The following is a 17102-nucleotide window of genomic DNA, read 5'->3' as shown; positions in this document are numbered from 1 at the left end:
GGAGGGGCTGCAATCTCTCTCTTTCCTGCTGAGGTCCAGTCCAGTCGTTCCGGTGTCTGTGTCCAGAACATTGGAGGCCTAAAGTCCGGCAGCCACAAGTCGGTCATCAGTAAGTCAAGTCATATTGGGGGAGATTTATCAAAACCTGTCCAGAGGAAAAGTTGCCCAGTTGCCCATAGCAACCAATCAGATTGATTCTTTCATTTTTAACAAGACCTCTGAAAAATGAAAGAAGCGATCTGATTGGTTGTTATGTGCAACTCAGCAACTTTTCCTCTGCACGGGTTTTGATAAATCTCCGCCATTATTGTCAGTCACCATCTCTGTCAGGTCCATCTGTAGTCACCGTGGCCTGCACTAAAGTCAGTCTAACTACTGCAAGTCCCAGCAAACCTGCAAGGTCCTCCTGTGTCACTGGTCACCTCCCTGGGATATTTGGCTGTACTGCAAAGACTATATCACCTGTCTTACCTCAGTAAAGCTGCCGTTATCCTTAATCTGGCGTTGGTGTCTTCATTGCCCCTGCCTAACCCAGGATCAGCGTTATTACCTTCGGCCGGTTAAGGCTAAACCACACTCTGGTGTCGACAAGAAGGGGTTAATACCATCTGCCCCTTGGGCCATAACATCTGCCCCGCATCTACCTTACACCTCACACCCCGACACCTCAACTTTTTGGCGTCCTACGAACAGGATACAGGTGTGCGCCATTTACCACAAGCCACAAGAGCTCCCCCCTCGTCTGATCTGTGTCCGAAACTGTGTGTAAAAATCGCATGCCAATGCGACAGAATTTGCACCAGAAAAAGTGTACGGGACTTTGTCAGTAAATGTGTTTTAACCGAGGCGCTTGTGAAATAGAGGGGGAGGGGAAGAATAGTTTGCTACCTGCTGTTTGGAAAACTGTGAAAGTCACTACAACAATGTGCAAAATCAGAACCGAAGCCATGCTATGCTGTTCCACTGTGCCGATACCTGAAAGGGTTAAGGAGGCACCGTAGAAGCGCACAAAATTGTCCCGCGCTGGTCAACGTCCCATCGGACAACTGGTACGCAGATCCCTTTGGATTACTATAATCACAAGTCAAAGACCCCGTCTGAGAGGAGGAAGTCTATCTGCCCGAGGCGCCTGCTACGGTTCCAAAGTACATGCCCAAGTCATGTGCCCAGGCCTACTCCTATGGTCGAGGAGGTTTGGCCTAATCGGTGGGCACCAACTCAAGTGCCTCGGCCTACTCCAGCTGTTGCGGAGGTTTGGCCGGCCCAACGGTCACCGACAGTTCATCCACCAGTGGCACAAACTGCTTCGGTACAAGTGGTGGTCACTGTGAGTCCGACCATCAGTCCCTTTTGTCTCACGTCTCGTGGAGCACACATGTGAACCTCATGGAGGGGGCCCAGTCTCGTGGTCCTAGGTTTATGTCCCAACCTAGAAAGCAAACCAACCGGTAAGGCTGGGATGGAAAGATGCCATATTAAGGAGCATCTTGTGGCTATGTTTCTACTTGTTTGTTGTTTTTTCTTTTTTTTTTTTGGGGGGGGGGGGGGGAATGCCAAGAAAAACACCAATTTTGCCGCATGGCGTTTTTTCGGCCAAAAAATGCTGCGGCCAGATGTTAGCTGTAAATCAATGAGAAATCGCAAAATTATTTTTCCACTTGCCGTTTTTTTTAATCCTTTTGGTGTTTTTTCACTTTTTATTTTTTTATTTTGAGCTCCTTGGCGGTTTTGCAAAGTCGCAGCATGTTGAGCCAATGGTGGTTTTTTTCCCCCTGAAATCATGGCGTTTTTCTCCCATAGAAATCTATGGGAGTGAAAAAAACGACAAGAAAAATGACATGTAGGTTTTAACTTTGGCGTTTTTGCAGGTGGCTTTTATTCTTTTTTGGACTTTAGGGATCCAAAAAAGTGATGGAGATACTTTTTTTAATAAAATTTTGTAGGGTACCATTAAAAAAAAATATATATATAAATATACAGTAGTGAAGGAAACAATTGTATCTAACAAAATGTATCTTTTATAACAACATTTTTATTAATTTTTAAAACAGGGATCAACTTATGTGGGCGGGCGGGGACCTAAAAAATGTAGCCGGCAATAATAAAAATGTAGTGTGTGTGTTTTTCACTTTTTTATTTATTTTTTATTTTTAGGTCGTACTACTACTCCCAGCATGGAGCACACTGTTCCATGATGGGAGTATTAGTACCTGTACTAATTGACAGATCGCCCGTTGCGATCCTCCTGTATTATGCTCTTCTATGGTCCCCCGCACTGCCGTATATACGGTATACACATATTCATATTTCCCGCAGAGAGCTGTGATTGGCTGGAACCATCTGGCAGGAAATATGAATATGTGTATATATACGTCAGTGCAGGGGACCATAGAAGAGCGGCCGCCCGCATCTATACATTATACAGGAGGATCACTGCGGGTGTCAGGAGTGACATCCGCTGTGATCTGTCCTTAACTGCAGGTACTACTGCTCCCAACATGGAACACACTCTGCTCCATGCTGGGAGCTATAGTGCCTGCATTAATAGACAGATAGCAACAGGTTTCAGAAGTTACACTCACTGCGATCTGCCTATTAATGCAGGTACTACAGCTCCCAGCATGGAGCAGAGTGTGCTCCATGTTGGGAGTAGTAGTACCTACAGTTAAGGAAAGTTCAATACTCATTACTCCGGCCGGCCACTCATTCATATTTCACTCAGAGCGGTGATCGGCTGCCCCCATCCGGCCAATCACCACTCTGGGTGGAAAATATGAATGAGTGATGTTCTATTCACATCACTTGCCGGAGTACAGTGGACAGATGTGAGCGCTGTATAGAGCCGCTCCGCATCTCTGCTATATTATGGACAATCGCATCGGTTGTCACGACTGACACCCGGGGCGATATGTCTATTAGTACAGGTACTACTACTCCAATCATGGAACAGTCTGTTCCATCCTGGGAGTAGTAGTACTACCTAAAAATGTATTAAATATAGAGGGGGGGGGGGGAAGTGAAACACACACACTATTAAAAAATGTAAAAAATTTCGTTATAAAAAATATAAATTTCATTAAATACATTTTTTTCCATCACTACTGCATTTTTTTTTTTTTTATTCTTATTTTTTTTTTTTTTGGTGCCCAACAAATTTTGGGAACCAAAAAAAAAAAAAACGCCAAAGGGGCCAAAAATGCAATTTCCACTCAAATGCAAAAAACGCAAGAAAAAATGCCAAACACAGGAAAATGCTGTGCCATTTTTTCTGGCGGTTTTTTTTCTTGCGTTTTTTTGGGCCACAAAAAAAACAAGTAGAAACGTAGCCTGTCAGTCAAGTAACTTACTTACCATTGTGGTCCAAAAGACTAACTGTGTTTTGTGTGAGAACACTTTTGTCCAAAAGAAGTCTATCATGTATGTGGACTGTTGAGCGATACATGGACGCCTGTGTACATATTGTCAGAGTAATATATTTTTTACAGTAAAGGTACCACAAATAAAACACCAAGTAAAGTCGTATAAGGGGGGATGAAATGGCACAGGGGGGGATAAGGGGGGGATGAAATGGCACAGGGGGATAAGGGGGGGATGAAATGGCACAGGGGATGATAAGGGGGGATGAAATAGCACAGGGGATGGGGGGATAAAATGGCACAGGGGATGATAAGGGGGGATGAAATGGCACAGGGGATGATAAGGGGGGGATGAAATGGCACAGGGGGGATAAGGGGGGGGGTGAAATGGCACAGGGGATAAGGGGGGGATGAAATGGCACAGGGGATGATAAGGGGGGATGAAATGGCACAGGGGATGATGGGGGGATGAAATGGCACAGGGGATGATAAGGGGGGGTCAAATGGCACAGGGGATGAAAGGGCACAGGGGGTAATAAGGGGGGGATGAAAGGGCACAGGGGGATAAGGGGGGGATGAAATGGCACAGGGGATGATAAGGGGGATGAAATGGCACAGGGGATGGGGGGATGAAATGGCACAGGGGATGATAGGGGGGATGAAATGGCACAGGGGATGATAAGGGGGGATGAAATGGCACAGGGGGGATAAGGGGGGGATGAAATGGCACAGGGGATGATAAGGGGGGAGGATGAAATGGCACAGGGGATGATGGGGGGATGAAATGGCACAGGGGGGATAAGGGCGAGATGAAATGGCACAGGGGATGATAAGGGGGGGATGAAATGGCACAGGGGGGATAAGGGGGAGATGAAATGGCACAGGGGATAAGGGGGAGATGAAATGGCACAGGGGATGATAAGGGAAGGAATAGCCGATAACTTATACCGGAATATCGGTATAAGTTATTGGCTATTGGCCTGAAAGGTCGCAGATTATCGGTATCGGCCCTAAAAAAAATCGATATCATTCGATCCCTACTCTGGAGGTCCGCCGGTTGGAGACCACTGCTATAGAGGGTACAGGGTAGTGAGGGAAATGAAAATGGATCCTGTTCTAGCCTCGGGATCATTGCCGTCACATTCTTCCATCATGATCATCTTCATGGCGACATTCTTGCTCAGATCTCAGTGATGGCGACAGATTTGCTGCTCGTTATCTCCTCGATGACCTTTGTCTTTTCCTAAAAACCTTCAGATCCTCGACACACCCTCCATGCACGCCGCGTCTTGTCCCTCGTCTGTCAACATGCCTCGTGCTAATGGCCTCCACCCACATAACACGAGCCGGGGGGAGAGGAGCTTGATGTAACACGGCGATAAATCTCCGCCATAATGTACATTGGGGAAGGATGTTATCAAAACCTGTCCAGCGGAAAAGTTGACAGTTGCCCATAGCAACCAATCAGATCGCTACTTTCACTTTTGAAAAGGCCTCTGAAAAGTGATCTGATTGGTTGCTATGGGCAACTCAGCAACTTTTCTTCTAGACAGGTTCTGCTAAATCTCCCCCTATAACCTTATTACAGTTCCTATTCATTATCGCCTTCTGTGGGGGGGCTGGGTGACCGCTAACATGGCGGATAGATGGCGGCACCCAACCAATACGAATATGGGAGGGAAAGAGGGGCGGCTGATGACGAAAACAGGGACATTTCTTTAATCTGGGAATCTGATAATTGTCAGGATTCGGCTAGCTGAATGTGGATCCTCTGTGTCAGCGAGGGATAGGCGTGGACCGTGTCGGTGGACCGGTTCTAAGTTGCTACTGGTATTCACCAGAGCCCGCCGCAAAGCGGGATGGTCTTGCTGCAGTGGTAGCAACCAGGTCGTATCCACCGGTAACAGCTCAACCTCTTTGACTGCTGAGACAGGCGCGGTACTAAAGGACAAGGCAAGAGCAAGGTCGGACGTAGCAGAAGGTCAGGGCAGGCAGCAAGGGTCGTAGTCAGGGGCAACAGCAGAAGGTCTGGAACACAGGCTTGGGACATACACTAAACACTTTCTCTGGCACAAGGCAACAAGATCCGGCAATGCTGGGAAGGGGAAGTGAGGTTATATGAGCAGGGAGCAAGTGGAAGCTAATTAGACTGATTGGGCCAGGCACCAATCATTGGTGCACTGGCCCTTTAAATCTTAGAGAGCTGGCGCGCGCGCCCTAGAGAGCGGAGCCGCACGCGCCAGAACGTGACAGCCGGGAACCGGGACAGGTACGTGGCTTGGGATGAGATTCGCGAGTGGGCGCGTCCCGCTATGCGAATCGCATCCTCGTCGTCAGTGTCAGTGCAGCGCTCCCGGTCAGCGGGTCTGACCGGGGCGCCTCAGAAAGGAGAACGCCGTGAGCGCTCCGGGGAGGAGCAGGGACCCGGAGCGCTCGGCGTAACAGTACCCCCCCCCTTAGGTCTCCCCCTCTTTTTGTCTCCTTGTCCCTTCGAATGAGACGAGAACATAGGGGTCGACTCTTGAGTTTCCTTCCGGAAAAAAGAGAAGTCCTGGGAAGGTACATCAGCGGCAGGCAATCTAGAAGAAGTGGGAATGGGGAGGGGGGGCAGAGGGTGAAGCTTGTTACGGGGCAGAGTGTTACCAGGAAGGGGGCTATGAGGAGCAGATGTGAGGCATCGTTTGTGACAAGCAGGACCCCAATTCTTGATCTCTCCGGTGGTCCAGTCAAGGGTGGGAGAATGACGTTGGAGCCATGGCAGACCAAGGAGGACTTCAGAGGTGCAGTTGGGCAGAACAATTCAATTTTCTCGTGATGCAGTCCAATGCTCATAAGCAGGGGTTCTGTGCGGTAACGCACAGCGCAGTCCAATTTTACTCCGTTGACCAAAGAAATGTAGAGCGGCTTGACGAGACGGGTCACCGAGATGAAGAATCTATTAACAAAAGAGGCCAGAATAAAATTTCCAGCAGAACCAGAGTCCAAGAAGGCCACAGCTGAGAAGGAGGAGTTGGCAGAAGGAGCATTCCGCACGGGCACAGTGAGACGTGGAGAAGCAGAATTCACACCAAGGGACGCCACTCCCATTTGAACAGGGTGCGTGCGTGTGTTTCCCAGACGTGGAGGACGAATAGGGCAGTCCACTAGGAAATGTTCAGTACTAGAGCAGTACAGGCATAAGTTTTTATCTCTGCGACGAGACCTCTCTTCATGGGTCTGGCGAGACCGATCCACTTGCATAGCCTCCTTGGCGGGAGGCACAGGGGTAGATTGCAAAGGATATTGGGAGAGAGGTGCCCAGAGATCAAGGTCCTTTTCCTGGCGGAGCTCCTGGTGTCTTTCAGAAAAACGCTTGTCGATGCGGGTGACCAAAAGGATAAGTTCAGACAGGTTAGCTGGAATTTCTCGTGCGGCCAGTACATCTTTGATGTTGCTGGATAAGCCTTTCTTGAAGGTCGCGCAGAGGGCCTCGTTGTTCCAGGCTAGCTCTGAGGCAAGGGTGAGAAACTGGATGGCGTATTCGCCTACGGAAGAAGTTCCTTGGACTAGGTTCAGCAGAGCAGTCTCGGCAGAGGAGGCCCGGGCTGGCTCCTCGAAGACACTACGGACTTCAGAGAAGAAGGACTGGACTGTGGCTGTGGCAGGATCATTGCGGTCCCAGAGCGGTGTGGCCCAAGACAAGGCCTTTCCAGACAGAAGACTAACTACGAAAGCCACCTTAGACCGTTCTGTAGGAAATTGGTCCGACAACATCTCCAAATGTAGGGAACATTGAGACAGGAAACCACGGCAGAGATTAGAGTCCCTATCAAATTTGTCCGGCAGGGACAAGCGGAGGCTAGGAGCGGCCACTCGCTGCGGAGGAGGTGCAGGAGCTGGCGGAGGAGATGGTTGCTGCTGTAGCAGGGGCAGAAGTTGCTGTAGCATGGCGGTCAACTGCGACAGCTGCTGTCCTTGTTGGGCGATTTGTTGGGATTGCTGGGCGACCACCGTGGGTAGGTCAGCGAGACTTGGCAGCGGCACCTCAGCGGGATCCATGGCCGGATCTACTGTTATGATTCGGCAGGCTGGAGGTGGATCCTCTGTGTCAGAGAGGGATTGGCGTGGACCGTACTGGTGGACCGGTTCTAAGTTGCTACTGGTATTCACCAGAGCCCGCCGCAAAGCGGGATGGTCTTGCTGCGGCGGTAGCAACCAGGTCGTATCCACCGGTAACGGCTCAACCTCTCTGACTGCTGAGACAGGCGCGGTACAAAAGGACAAGGCAAGAGCAAGGTCACACGTAGCAGAAGGTCAGGGCAGGCAGCAAAGGTCGTAGTCAGGGGCAACAGCAGAAGGTCTGGAACACACGCTATGGACATACACTAAACGCTTTCTCTGGCACAAGGCAACAAGATCCGGCAAGGAAGGAAAGGGGAAGTGAGGTTATATGAGCAGAGAGCAGGTGGAAGCTAATTAGACTGATTGGGCCAGGCACCAATCATTGGTGCACTGGCCCTTTAAATCTTAGAGAGCTGGCGCGCGCGCGCGCGCCTTAGAGAGCGGAGCCGCGCGCGCCCTAGAGAGCGGAGCCGCGCGCGCCAGAACGTGACAGCCGGGGACCGCGACAGATAAGTGGCTTTGGATGAAATTCGCGAGCGGGCGCGTCCCGCTATGCGAATCGCATCCTCGTCGTCAGTGTCAGTGCAGCGCTCCCGGTCAGCGGGTCTGACCGGGGCGCTGCAGAGAGGAGAACGCCGTGAGCACTCCGGGGAGGAGTAGGGACCTGGAGCGCTCGGCGTAACAATAATCCAGCAGCAAAGAACCATATTATAATGCTCTCAGAACACAGAATTCCGCCTAAATTCAAAGCCCCATTGACTTCAATCTGATTCCGCCGCAGAATTGCACAAAATATTAGACTGTTCTGACATTTTTATGGGAAGCAGGGCATTCCGCCGCGGAAATTCTGTTGTCTGAATAGGACTGTGTAATCCCATTAAATCAATGGGCAGCAAATTTCAGCAGAATTTCCTGAGGAATTCTTGTGCGGAAAGAAATTCTGCAGTGTGTACATAGCGAGATAGAGATAGAGAGATAAATATAGAGAGAGAGATAGATATAGAGAGAGAGAGAGATAGATATAGAGAGATAGATATAGAGAGAGAGAGATAGAGAGAGATAGATATAGAGAGAGAGAGATATAGAGATAGAGAGATAGATATAGAGAGAGAGAGATATAGAGATAGAGAGATAGATATAGAGAGAGATAGATATAGAGAGAGAGATAGATATAGAGAGATAGATATAGAGAGAGAGATAGATATAGAGAGAGAGATAGATATAGAGAGAGAGATAGATATAGAGAGAGAGATAGATATAGAGAGAGATAAATATAGAGAGAGATAGATATATATAGAGAGATAGATAGATATAGAGAGATAGAGAGATAGATAGATAGAGAGATAGATATAGAGAGAGATAGATATATAGAGATAGATATATAAAGAGAGAGAGATAGATATAGAGAAAGAGATATAGAGATAGATAGATATATATAGAGAGAGATAGATATAGAGAGAGATAGATATATAGAGATAGATATATATAGAGAGAGAGATAGATATAGAGAAAGAGATATAGAGATAGATAGATATATATATAGAGAGAGAGATAGATATAGAGAGAGATAGATATATAGAGATAGATATATATAGAGAGAGAGATAGATATAGAGAAAGAGATATAGAGATAGATAGATATAACCAAAAAAGGCCACAGCAACTCTAAATAAGGTGCAGAAAAAAAGGTGCTTAAGCACCTTTTTTTCTGCACCTTATTTGGAGTTGCTGCGGCCTTTTTTGGTTATATCTGAATGGATTCCTGAACCTGGGCTCCTAGCTGATGGCACCCGTGTATCTGTCTTTTGGTTATGTGCTGCTTTCTTGGCTTTTGTAGATAGATAGATAGATAGATAGATAGATAGATAGATAGATAGATAGAGAGAGTGTGTATCTGATAATCTGCCCTCAATCAGGTCCCACGGATGGAATTTTATATTATAATATTTTTATCTATAAATGTCCCCCCCCCTCCCCGTTTTACGCCAGCATTCTCACAATAAAATTATATATATATTTTTTTTTTTATTAATAAACAATTTATTGTAATTCAAAAATCGATGGCGCGGTGTTATGTATAAAAAAAAAATATATATATAAAAATAATATTGGCGATACAGAAACTCAGAGAAATAGAAAATCACAGGTACGTACGATTGGTGTAATATAAAACAAAGCATCATAGTATAGGCAACCGTACATTCTCAATACCGTTTGGGCTAATGTCCATACACGTGAACGTTTAGCATAGCCAAATGTTCACGTTACTTCTATTTGGAGGGGTAAGCCTCAGCCAGACAGCTCTGGTGCCAGCTTATTCCTCCCAGAACTATGGGATCAGGCTTTAAAGGGGTACTCCGGTGGAAAACTTTATTTTTATTTATTTTTTTCTTAAATCATGTGCCAGAAAGTTAAACAGATTTTTAAATGACTTCTATTAAAAAAATCTTTACCCTTCCAGTACTTTTTAGCAGCTGTATGCTACAGAGGAAATTCTTTTCTTTTTGAATTTCTTTTTTTTGTCCTGTCCACAGTGCTCTCTGCTGACACCTCTGAACTGTCAGGAACTGGAGAAAATCCCCATAGCAAACCTATGCTGCTCTGGACAGTTCCTGACACGGACAGAGGTGTCAGCAGAGAGCACTGTGGACAAGACAAAAAAGAAATTCAAAAAGAAAAGAATTTCCTTTGTAGTATACAGCTGCTTAAAAGTACTGGAAGGATAAAGATTTTTTAATAGAAGTAATTTACTTCCTTAGAGATATTCGACTGTTTTGAAGTAGAGTGATGGAAGTCCAAAGTTCTAATGAATTTTTGTTGAAAGAGTAACCACTAAGGTCCTGCGGGGCGTAAAAGATCTCAGAGGGTTTTTACTCCTAATATTGGGGAAATACCCCCTCGCTCCTTCTAAATTATATTAATTTAGTCATGGTGATTCTAGGCATCTTACCAGCCCAGATGAACTTGGTGCCGGTGGATTCACGGTGTTGACATCATCATGTAGGGGGATTGTTTGTAGGGCAGTGTTTCCCAACCAGGGTGCCTCCAGCTGTTGCAAAACTACAACTCCCAGCATGCCTGGACAGCCAAAGGCTGTCCGGGCATGCTGGGAGTTGTAGTTTTGCAACAGCTGGAGGCACCCTGGTTGGGAAATACTGTTGTAGGGGGTATAGCGTACAGTGGTTAAAGGGGTATTCTGGTGGAAAACTTTTTTTAAATATTTTTTGTAATAAACTGGTGCCAGAAAGTTAAAGGACATCTGCAGTGCTGGGCAAAAAAACTTTTTTTTACCTCATTTAATAGGTCTTTGAAAGACCTTTCCAACGATGTCTCCCCCATCAAAATTGGCCCAGTCTTTCTTCCGTTATCAGTACATGAATTACGGAGGAGAAGTGAAAATAAAACTACATCTCCCATCATGCCTTGTGCTTACTTCCTGTAAGCTGCTGCCCTCCCCCTGTTCTATCCCCCCCCCTCCCCATGCTGCTCCTGTCCAGTGATGAAGCAGCTGCCTCCGTGCTCACTGTAGTGTGGACACTGGAGAGTGAAAGTAAAAATGGTAAAAAAACATAATTGTTTGTCTATAAAACTGTCCTGATAGGGGTCCCTCCATCTTTTTCACAACTACAACTCCAAGCATGCCCAGTTATTTTATATGCTGTTCGGGCATGCTGGGAATTCCAGTGGTGCCTCCAGCTGTTGCAAGACTACAAATCCCAGCATGCCCTGTCAGCTTTCTGCTGTATGTGCATGCTTGGAGTTGCAGAGGTGACTCCAGCTGTTGTAAGACTATACATCCAAGCATGCCGTGTCAGCTTTCTGCTGTTTGAGTGTATAAAGGAGTTGTAGTTCACCAACACCTCTACTGTATCAGGAGACTCCTGGGAGTTGTAGTTCACCAACACCTTTATTGTATCTCTGTAGTCTCCTGGGAGTTGTAGTTCACCAACACCTCTATTGTATCTCTGTAATCTCCTGGGGGTTGTAGTTCACCAACACCTCTATTGTATCAGGAGTCTCCTGGGAGTTGTAGTTCACCAACACCTCTATTGTATCTCTGTAGTCTCCTGGGAGTTGTAGTTCACCAACACCTCTATTGTATCAGGAGTCTCCTGGGAGTTGTAGTTCACCAACACCTCTATTGTATCTCTGTAGTCTCCTGGGAGTTGTAGTTCACCAACACCTCTATTGTATCAGGAGTCTCCTGGGAGTTGTAGTTCACCAACACCTCTACTGTATCAGGAGACTCCTGGGAGTTGTAGTTCACCAACACCTCTACTGTATCAGGAGACTCCTGGGAGTTGTAGTTCACCAACACCTCTATTGTATCTCTGTAGTCTCCTGGCTGGGAGTTGTAGTTCACCAACACCTGTATTGTATCTCTGTAGTTTCCTGGGAGTTGTAGTTCACCAACACCTGTATTGTATCTCTGTAGTTTCCTGGGAGTTGTAGTTCATACACCAGTGTTTCCTAACCAGGGTGCCTCCAGATGTTGCAAAACTACTACTCCCAGCATTCCCTGGTTGGGAAACACTGGCATACACACACACATAACAGGGACTACAACTCCCAGCATGTGTCATTCAGTAGTCCCCCCCCCCCCCCAGTATGATATTTATTCCCTGTATACACCACCAGCCCGTGCAGTGTAATATGTCTCCCTCACACACACGTCCTCCCCTCCCTGCTCTGTGGTTTGCTCTGTGTTTTCCCCCATGATAACTTGAATCCTCCCGGTGATAAGTGAGGTCCTATGTAGACAGAGCAGGGGAGGGGGGAGGAGCTGTGGACGTCCTCATTCTCCCCCTGCTTCAATCTTACAGATAGGGGCGTTTCTGAGGATGAGCCTATGGCTGCCTCAGAAAGCACCCGCTCATGCATATGCATAAGAGGGAGGAGCTGACAGAGGCTAGGGGGAGCACAAACACTGCTGGGAGGAAGAGATCTCCGTCCCCAAGATGGCAGCTGCAATGTAATGAATAGGGGACGGACGCAGGACTACTGGGCTATGCTGGCAACTCTAATATCTCAGAAACGGCTGCATATAGGTAAATAGGACTAATTGACTGAATTGTATAACTTTTGTTTGGGGAACATTTGGGCAGGGATTTTTGACCACTGCAGTTGTCCTTTAAACAGATTTGTAAATTACTTCTATTAAAAAAAAAAAAATCTTAATCCTTCCAGTACTTATTAGCTGCTGAATATTACAGAGGAAATTATTTTCTTTTTGGAACATCATGACCACAGCGCTCTCTGCTGACACCTCTGTCCATTTTAGGAACTGTCCAGAGCAGCGTATGTTTGCTATGGGGGATTTTCTCCTGCTCTGGACAGTTCTTAAAATGGACAGAGATGTCAGCAGAGAGCACTGTGCTTGTGATGTCAGCAGAGAGCTCTGTGTTCCAAAAAAGAAAAGAATTTCCTCTGTAGTATTCAGCAGCTAATAAGTACTGGAAGGATTAAGATTTTTTTTTATAGAAGTAATTTACAAATCTGTTTAACTTTCTGGCACCAGTTGATTTAAAAAAAAAATTAATAATAATAATAATAAAAATAAAAAAAACGTTTCCACCGGAGTACCCCTTTAATAAGATGGCGTCTACCTAAGGATGTTGCAGTTACATTGCAGTACAGTAAAAGCAATGAAACAACAACGCAACGTGTAAACATGGCCTAACAGGGAGAGGGGTAAGTAGTTTGGACTGAATCCCGGAAATCATGAGGAGGGGGTCATGGCTACCATGATTCCCAGATATGTAATGTATGACTCCGCTGGAGGGATTCCCAGGCTCCTTTAGTCTGCAACATGGCAGGTTAGGAGTTGTGTAAGACAATGACCATTTTTGTAAAACACCATAAGGAAGTGGCCTTGGCTTTTTTTATCTGAAGTTTGTGTTGACATATGACAACATATTTAGTTTCATTTAGTTTAGTTTACCTTTAACTCCCTTTTTGAAGGTTTCACCAGTTAAGAAAGGGTTAAATCCGACAAAGCGTTATTATTGCACAGTAAATTTACACAGTAAAACCGACTCCCTCCACAGTCATGCGCGTTTCAAGCGCATGCGCGCTCTTCCTCAGTGACCTCACTGAGGAAGAGAGCGCATGAGCTTGAAACGCGTATGACTGTGGAGGGAGTCGGTTTTACTGTGTGATGTTTGTTCATTTTGATACGGAGAAAATAAAGCTGGAAATGTTAAATCTGGTGCCGGATCATCGTTTGTTCTTCTGCAGTGAATATCAGCACTTTGCCGAGTGTGGACCCGTGCACAGAAACTGGTGGAGGTGAGCTGTACAGAATGTGACATCTCCTGCACAAAAGAAAGAAAGCAGCCATTAAAATAAAATACCTACATTTCCTGTGCACGTACATGGATATGCATAAACATTTCTGTGCACAGATGTAGCAGAGCCAAGTTTAGGACCTATATGATGTGTATGGGGAGATCTCTCGGTAAAGTATTATTACATCATGGTCGAGTTAGCATTATACATCAACAAATAGCCCTATTTGGAAATCCGAGGGACCACAACATTAGGGGCCCCAAGTGGGGCAGAAACCTCTGCACTGATATCATCTGTTGGTGGAGAATTGGGAGGCCACTATACACCTGAGAGCCGGCAAGCACTAGTATAAGGTGTATGGGCACCTTCAGAGAACGTCCCTCACAGTCTAGGCTTGGACTACGAAGAAGACCATTTTGACGGAATACACCAGGTCCACGATGTATGCTATAAGGTTAATGCAGGTCAGGATTGTTATGCCAACTCCTATGTCGTAGGGACAAACACTCACACACCCGTTCCTGTTTGGAAACAACCTGAAAAAATACAATGGCCATACAACCACCACCGTGAGGTACATCGCCACTGCCAAAATGTTGAAACCAATGAGGAATTTCTCAATATTCATGGGTAACTTTGCCAAGAGACGACCGATGGTTAGAATAATGATGAGTACAGTGATGATGAAGCAGATGGAGTACACCGCCACAGACCACTGAAGTCCAGGATGTCCGGAAAGCCCCGTAGGAAGAAGGGAGAAGATGATGCAGGCCACGTAGGCCTCAAAGACCTTCAAGAGTCCCGGAATAGTGGATAGAAACCCACTTATCTCCCCAGGTTTTGCTCGAGTGAGGCCCACCTCCATAGAGTAAGCTATGAAGCCCAGGATAGACATGGCGGTGGCGGCTCCACGACATGCGCATATGTACCCACTGCAACCACCTTGTAGGAAGATGGAAGGATACATAATGGAGGTCGTGAAGAGCATCAGCGAGGCCAACATAGAGAAAAACGATGTGAAGTCCTCCCAGGATATGGGAATAGCGCTGTAGAATCCAGTCAACTCCAGAACAACAATTAAAATGGTCACAATGAAGGACAAGATCCATGTGAACATGCTCCAGGCGCCAAATTGGTTATGGTACGAGTCTGCACTGGCCACCAAGCTGAAGGCCGTACAGGAGAGAAAGATCTCAAAGAAGCGTATGATGACCAGGGGGGAGATCAAATTGCGGACATTCATCCTGGTTCCCTAGAGATGGAGGATGTGGTAGTAGAAAGAGTCCGCAGAGATGGAGGTCCTGGTTGTAGGAACAGTCTGTGGGGATGGAGGAGGTGGTAGTAGGAAGAGTCGGCAGAGATGGAGGTCCTGGTTGTAGGAAGAGTCCGCAGAGATGGAGGAGGTGGTAGTAGGAAGAGTCGGCAGAGATGGAGGTCCTGGTTGTAGGAAGAGTCCGCAGAGATGGAGGAGGTCGTAGTACGAAGAGTTCGCAGAGATGGAGGAGGTGGTAGTAGGAAGAGTCCGCAGAGATGGAGGTCTTACTTGTAGGAAGAGTCTGTGGGGATGGAGGATGTAGTTGGTTCTGTGATAGTCAACCCTACTGCAGAAGCTTCCCCATTGACTGGCAGTACCTAAACCATAAAAAAATCATAGACATAGTTATTTATCAACAATTCCAAACCAATAGTAGATTCCTTACCATGGACCAATCATACAGAATAGGGAGTATATTTTTTGGAATCCCCCAAACTAAAAGGACAATGATATCCTACTGGAATATACATTATTTTGTTACATCGCATTGTAAGGCTACGGTCACATGACAGAATTTCCGCATTGAAATTCCGCATGATTTTAAAGCCAATACACTTCAATGGGATCCCACACTCCCATTCACACAGTAGAATATTTGCTCTGGAATGTTCCACAGCTAAAATTCTGCATTCCATGGCAGAATTTCCGCATAGAATCTTGATTTCCCCGTATGCATTAATTTGGTCGGAATTCCGCATCTTTCAAGCATTTGCAGAATTTATGCAGACTTTTTGTGGAACTTGTGCAGAAAAGTAACATTTCGCATTGAATTCCATACAAATTCAGCATTTTGGGGGAGATTTATCTAAACCTGTCCAGAGGAAAAGTTGCCCAGTTGCCCATAGCAACCAATCAGATCGCTTCTTTCACTTTGCAGAGGCCTTGTTTAAAATGAAAGTAGCGATCTGATTGGTTGCTATGGGCAACTGGGCAACTTTTCCTCTGGACAGGTTTAGATAAATCTCCCCCTTTGTTCAGAAAGTTAAGCCCCATTGACCTCAATGGGATTCCCCAGCCGAATTCCACATAAAACAAGACTTATATTTTTGCAGAGTGTGTAATGCGGAATTTTAGCTGTGTCCGCTGCGGAAATTCTGCTGTGTGAATGGGACTGCGGAATTTCAACTGAAGTTTATTGATTTTAAAATCATGCAGAAATTCTATGCGGAAATCCGTACGGAAATTCTGCCGTGTGAACATAGCCTATAAGTCTAGTCATAAATTTTAGCAGAATACCACTGCGGAATTTTATTGAAGAATAGAGGGTCTGGGTCTTGACCACCGTAACGGAAGTCCGTGACGTCACGACTCCACCCCCGTGTGACGTCACGTCCCGTCCCCTCAATGCAAGTCTATGGGAGGGGGCGTGACGGCAGTCACGCCCCCTCCCATAGACTTGCATTGAGGGGACGGGGCGTGACGTCACACGGGGGCGGAGTCGTGACGTCACGGACTTCCGTTACGGTGGTCGGGACCCAGACCCTCCGGCGCTTCCGGAGCAGGTGGGTGCCGCATGCTATATTGCGGAGGTCCCCAGCGGCTGGACCCCCGCGATCAGACATCTTATCCCCTATCCTTTGAATAGGGGATAAGATGTCTAGGGGTGGAGTACCCCTTTAAATAAAGTCCACCTTCCGCACGAATTCTGCAAAAATTTCACATAAATTCCGCTTGGAAGACGCAAAATTACGGAAAAATAAATGCGGATGTGGAATTCAAGAATCTATGTGAACATAGCCCAAGAGATGTACCCTCTTTCTGTTGTACCCAGCCACTGATACCAGGAGGGGGCAGTAGTAAACGCCATAGGTGCCAGTAAATTCCTGATCAGGGGCCAACACTTGTGCCACGGTGGAGTCACATGACGCGCCTCTCTCACCTTTGAGATCAGCCTTTGAATGCACTTGACATTTTTTGGAAAACCCTTTATTTGCCAGGACAACACCCAATTGTTGGCACAGATAGATGTGTTCTGTTTCCGCTCTCTGTCCCTCTTATTTAGTTAGGCAAAAGTCCATTTACTTCTGCAAAGTTGGCTGATGG

The 17102-nt window shown here is 46.5% G+C and overlaps 1 protein-coding gene across 1 annotated transcript; it reads right to left on the bottom strand.

Annotated features, from left to right (window-relative positions):
• Positions 1–13599: 13599 nt before the first annotated feature.
• On the bottom strand, positions 13600–15117 carry LOC130284216 (myeloid-associated differentiation marker-like). Its single transcript, XM_056534347.1, has one exon. The coding sequence runs from the start codon at positions 14985–14987 to the stop codon at positions 14133–14135; it is 855 nt and encodes a 284-aa protein (XP_056390322.1). The 5' UTR covers positions 14988–15117; the 3' UTR covers positions 13600–14132.
• Between the last annotated feature and the right edge of the window lie 1985 nt (positions 15118–17102).

The sequence above is a fragment of the Hyla sarda genome, chromosome 8 (genome assembly GCF_029499605.1).
Source record: "Hyla sarda isolate aHylSar1 chromosome 8, aHylSar1.hap1, whole genome shotgun sequence".
Classification (NCBI taxonomy): Eukaryota; Metazoa; Chordata; class Amphibia; order Anura; family Hylidae; genus Hyla; species Hyla sarda.
The sequence above is the reverse complement of the archived record's forward strand: the minus strand, read 5'-3'. Positions and strand labels throughout refer to the sequence as shown.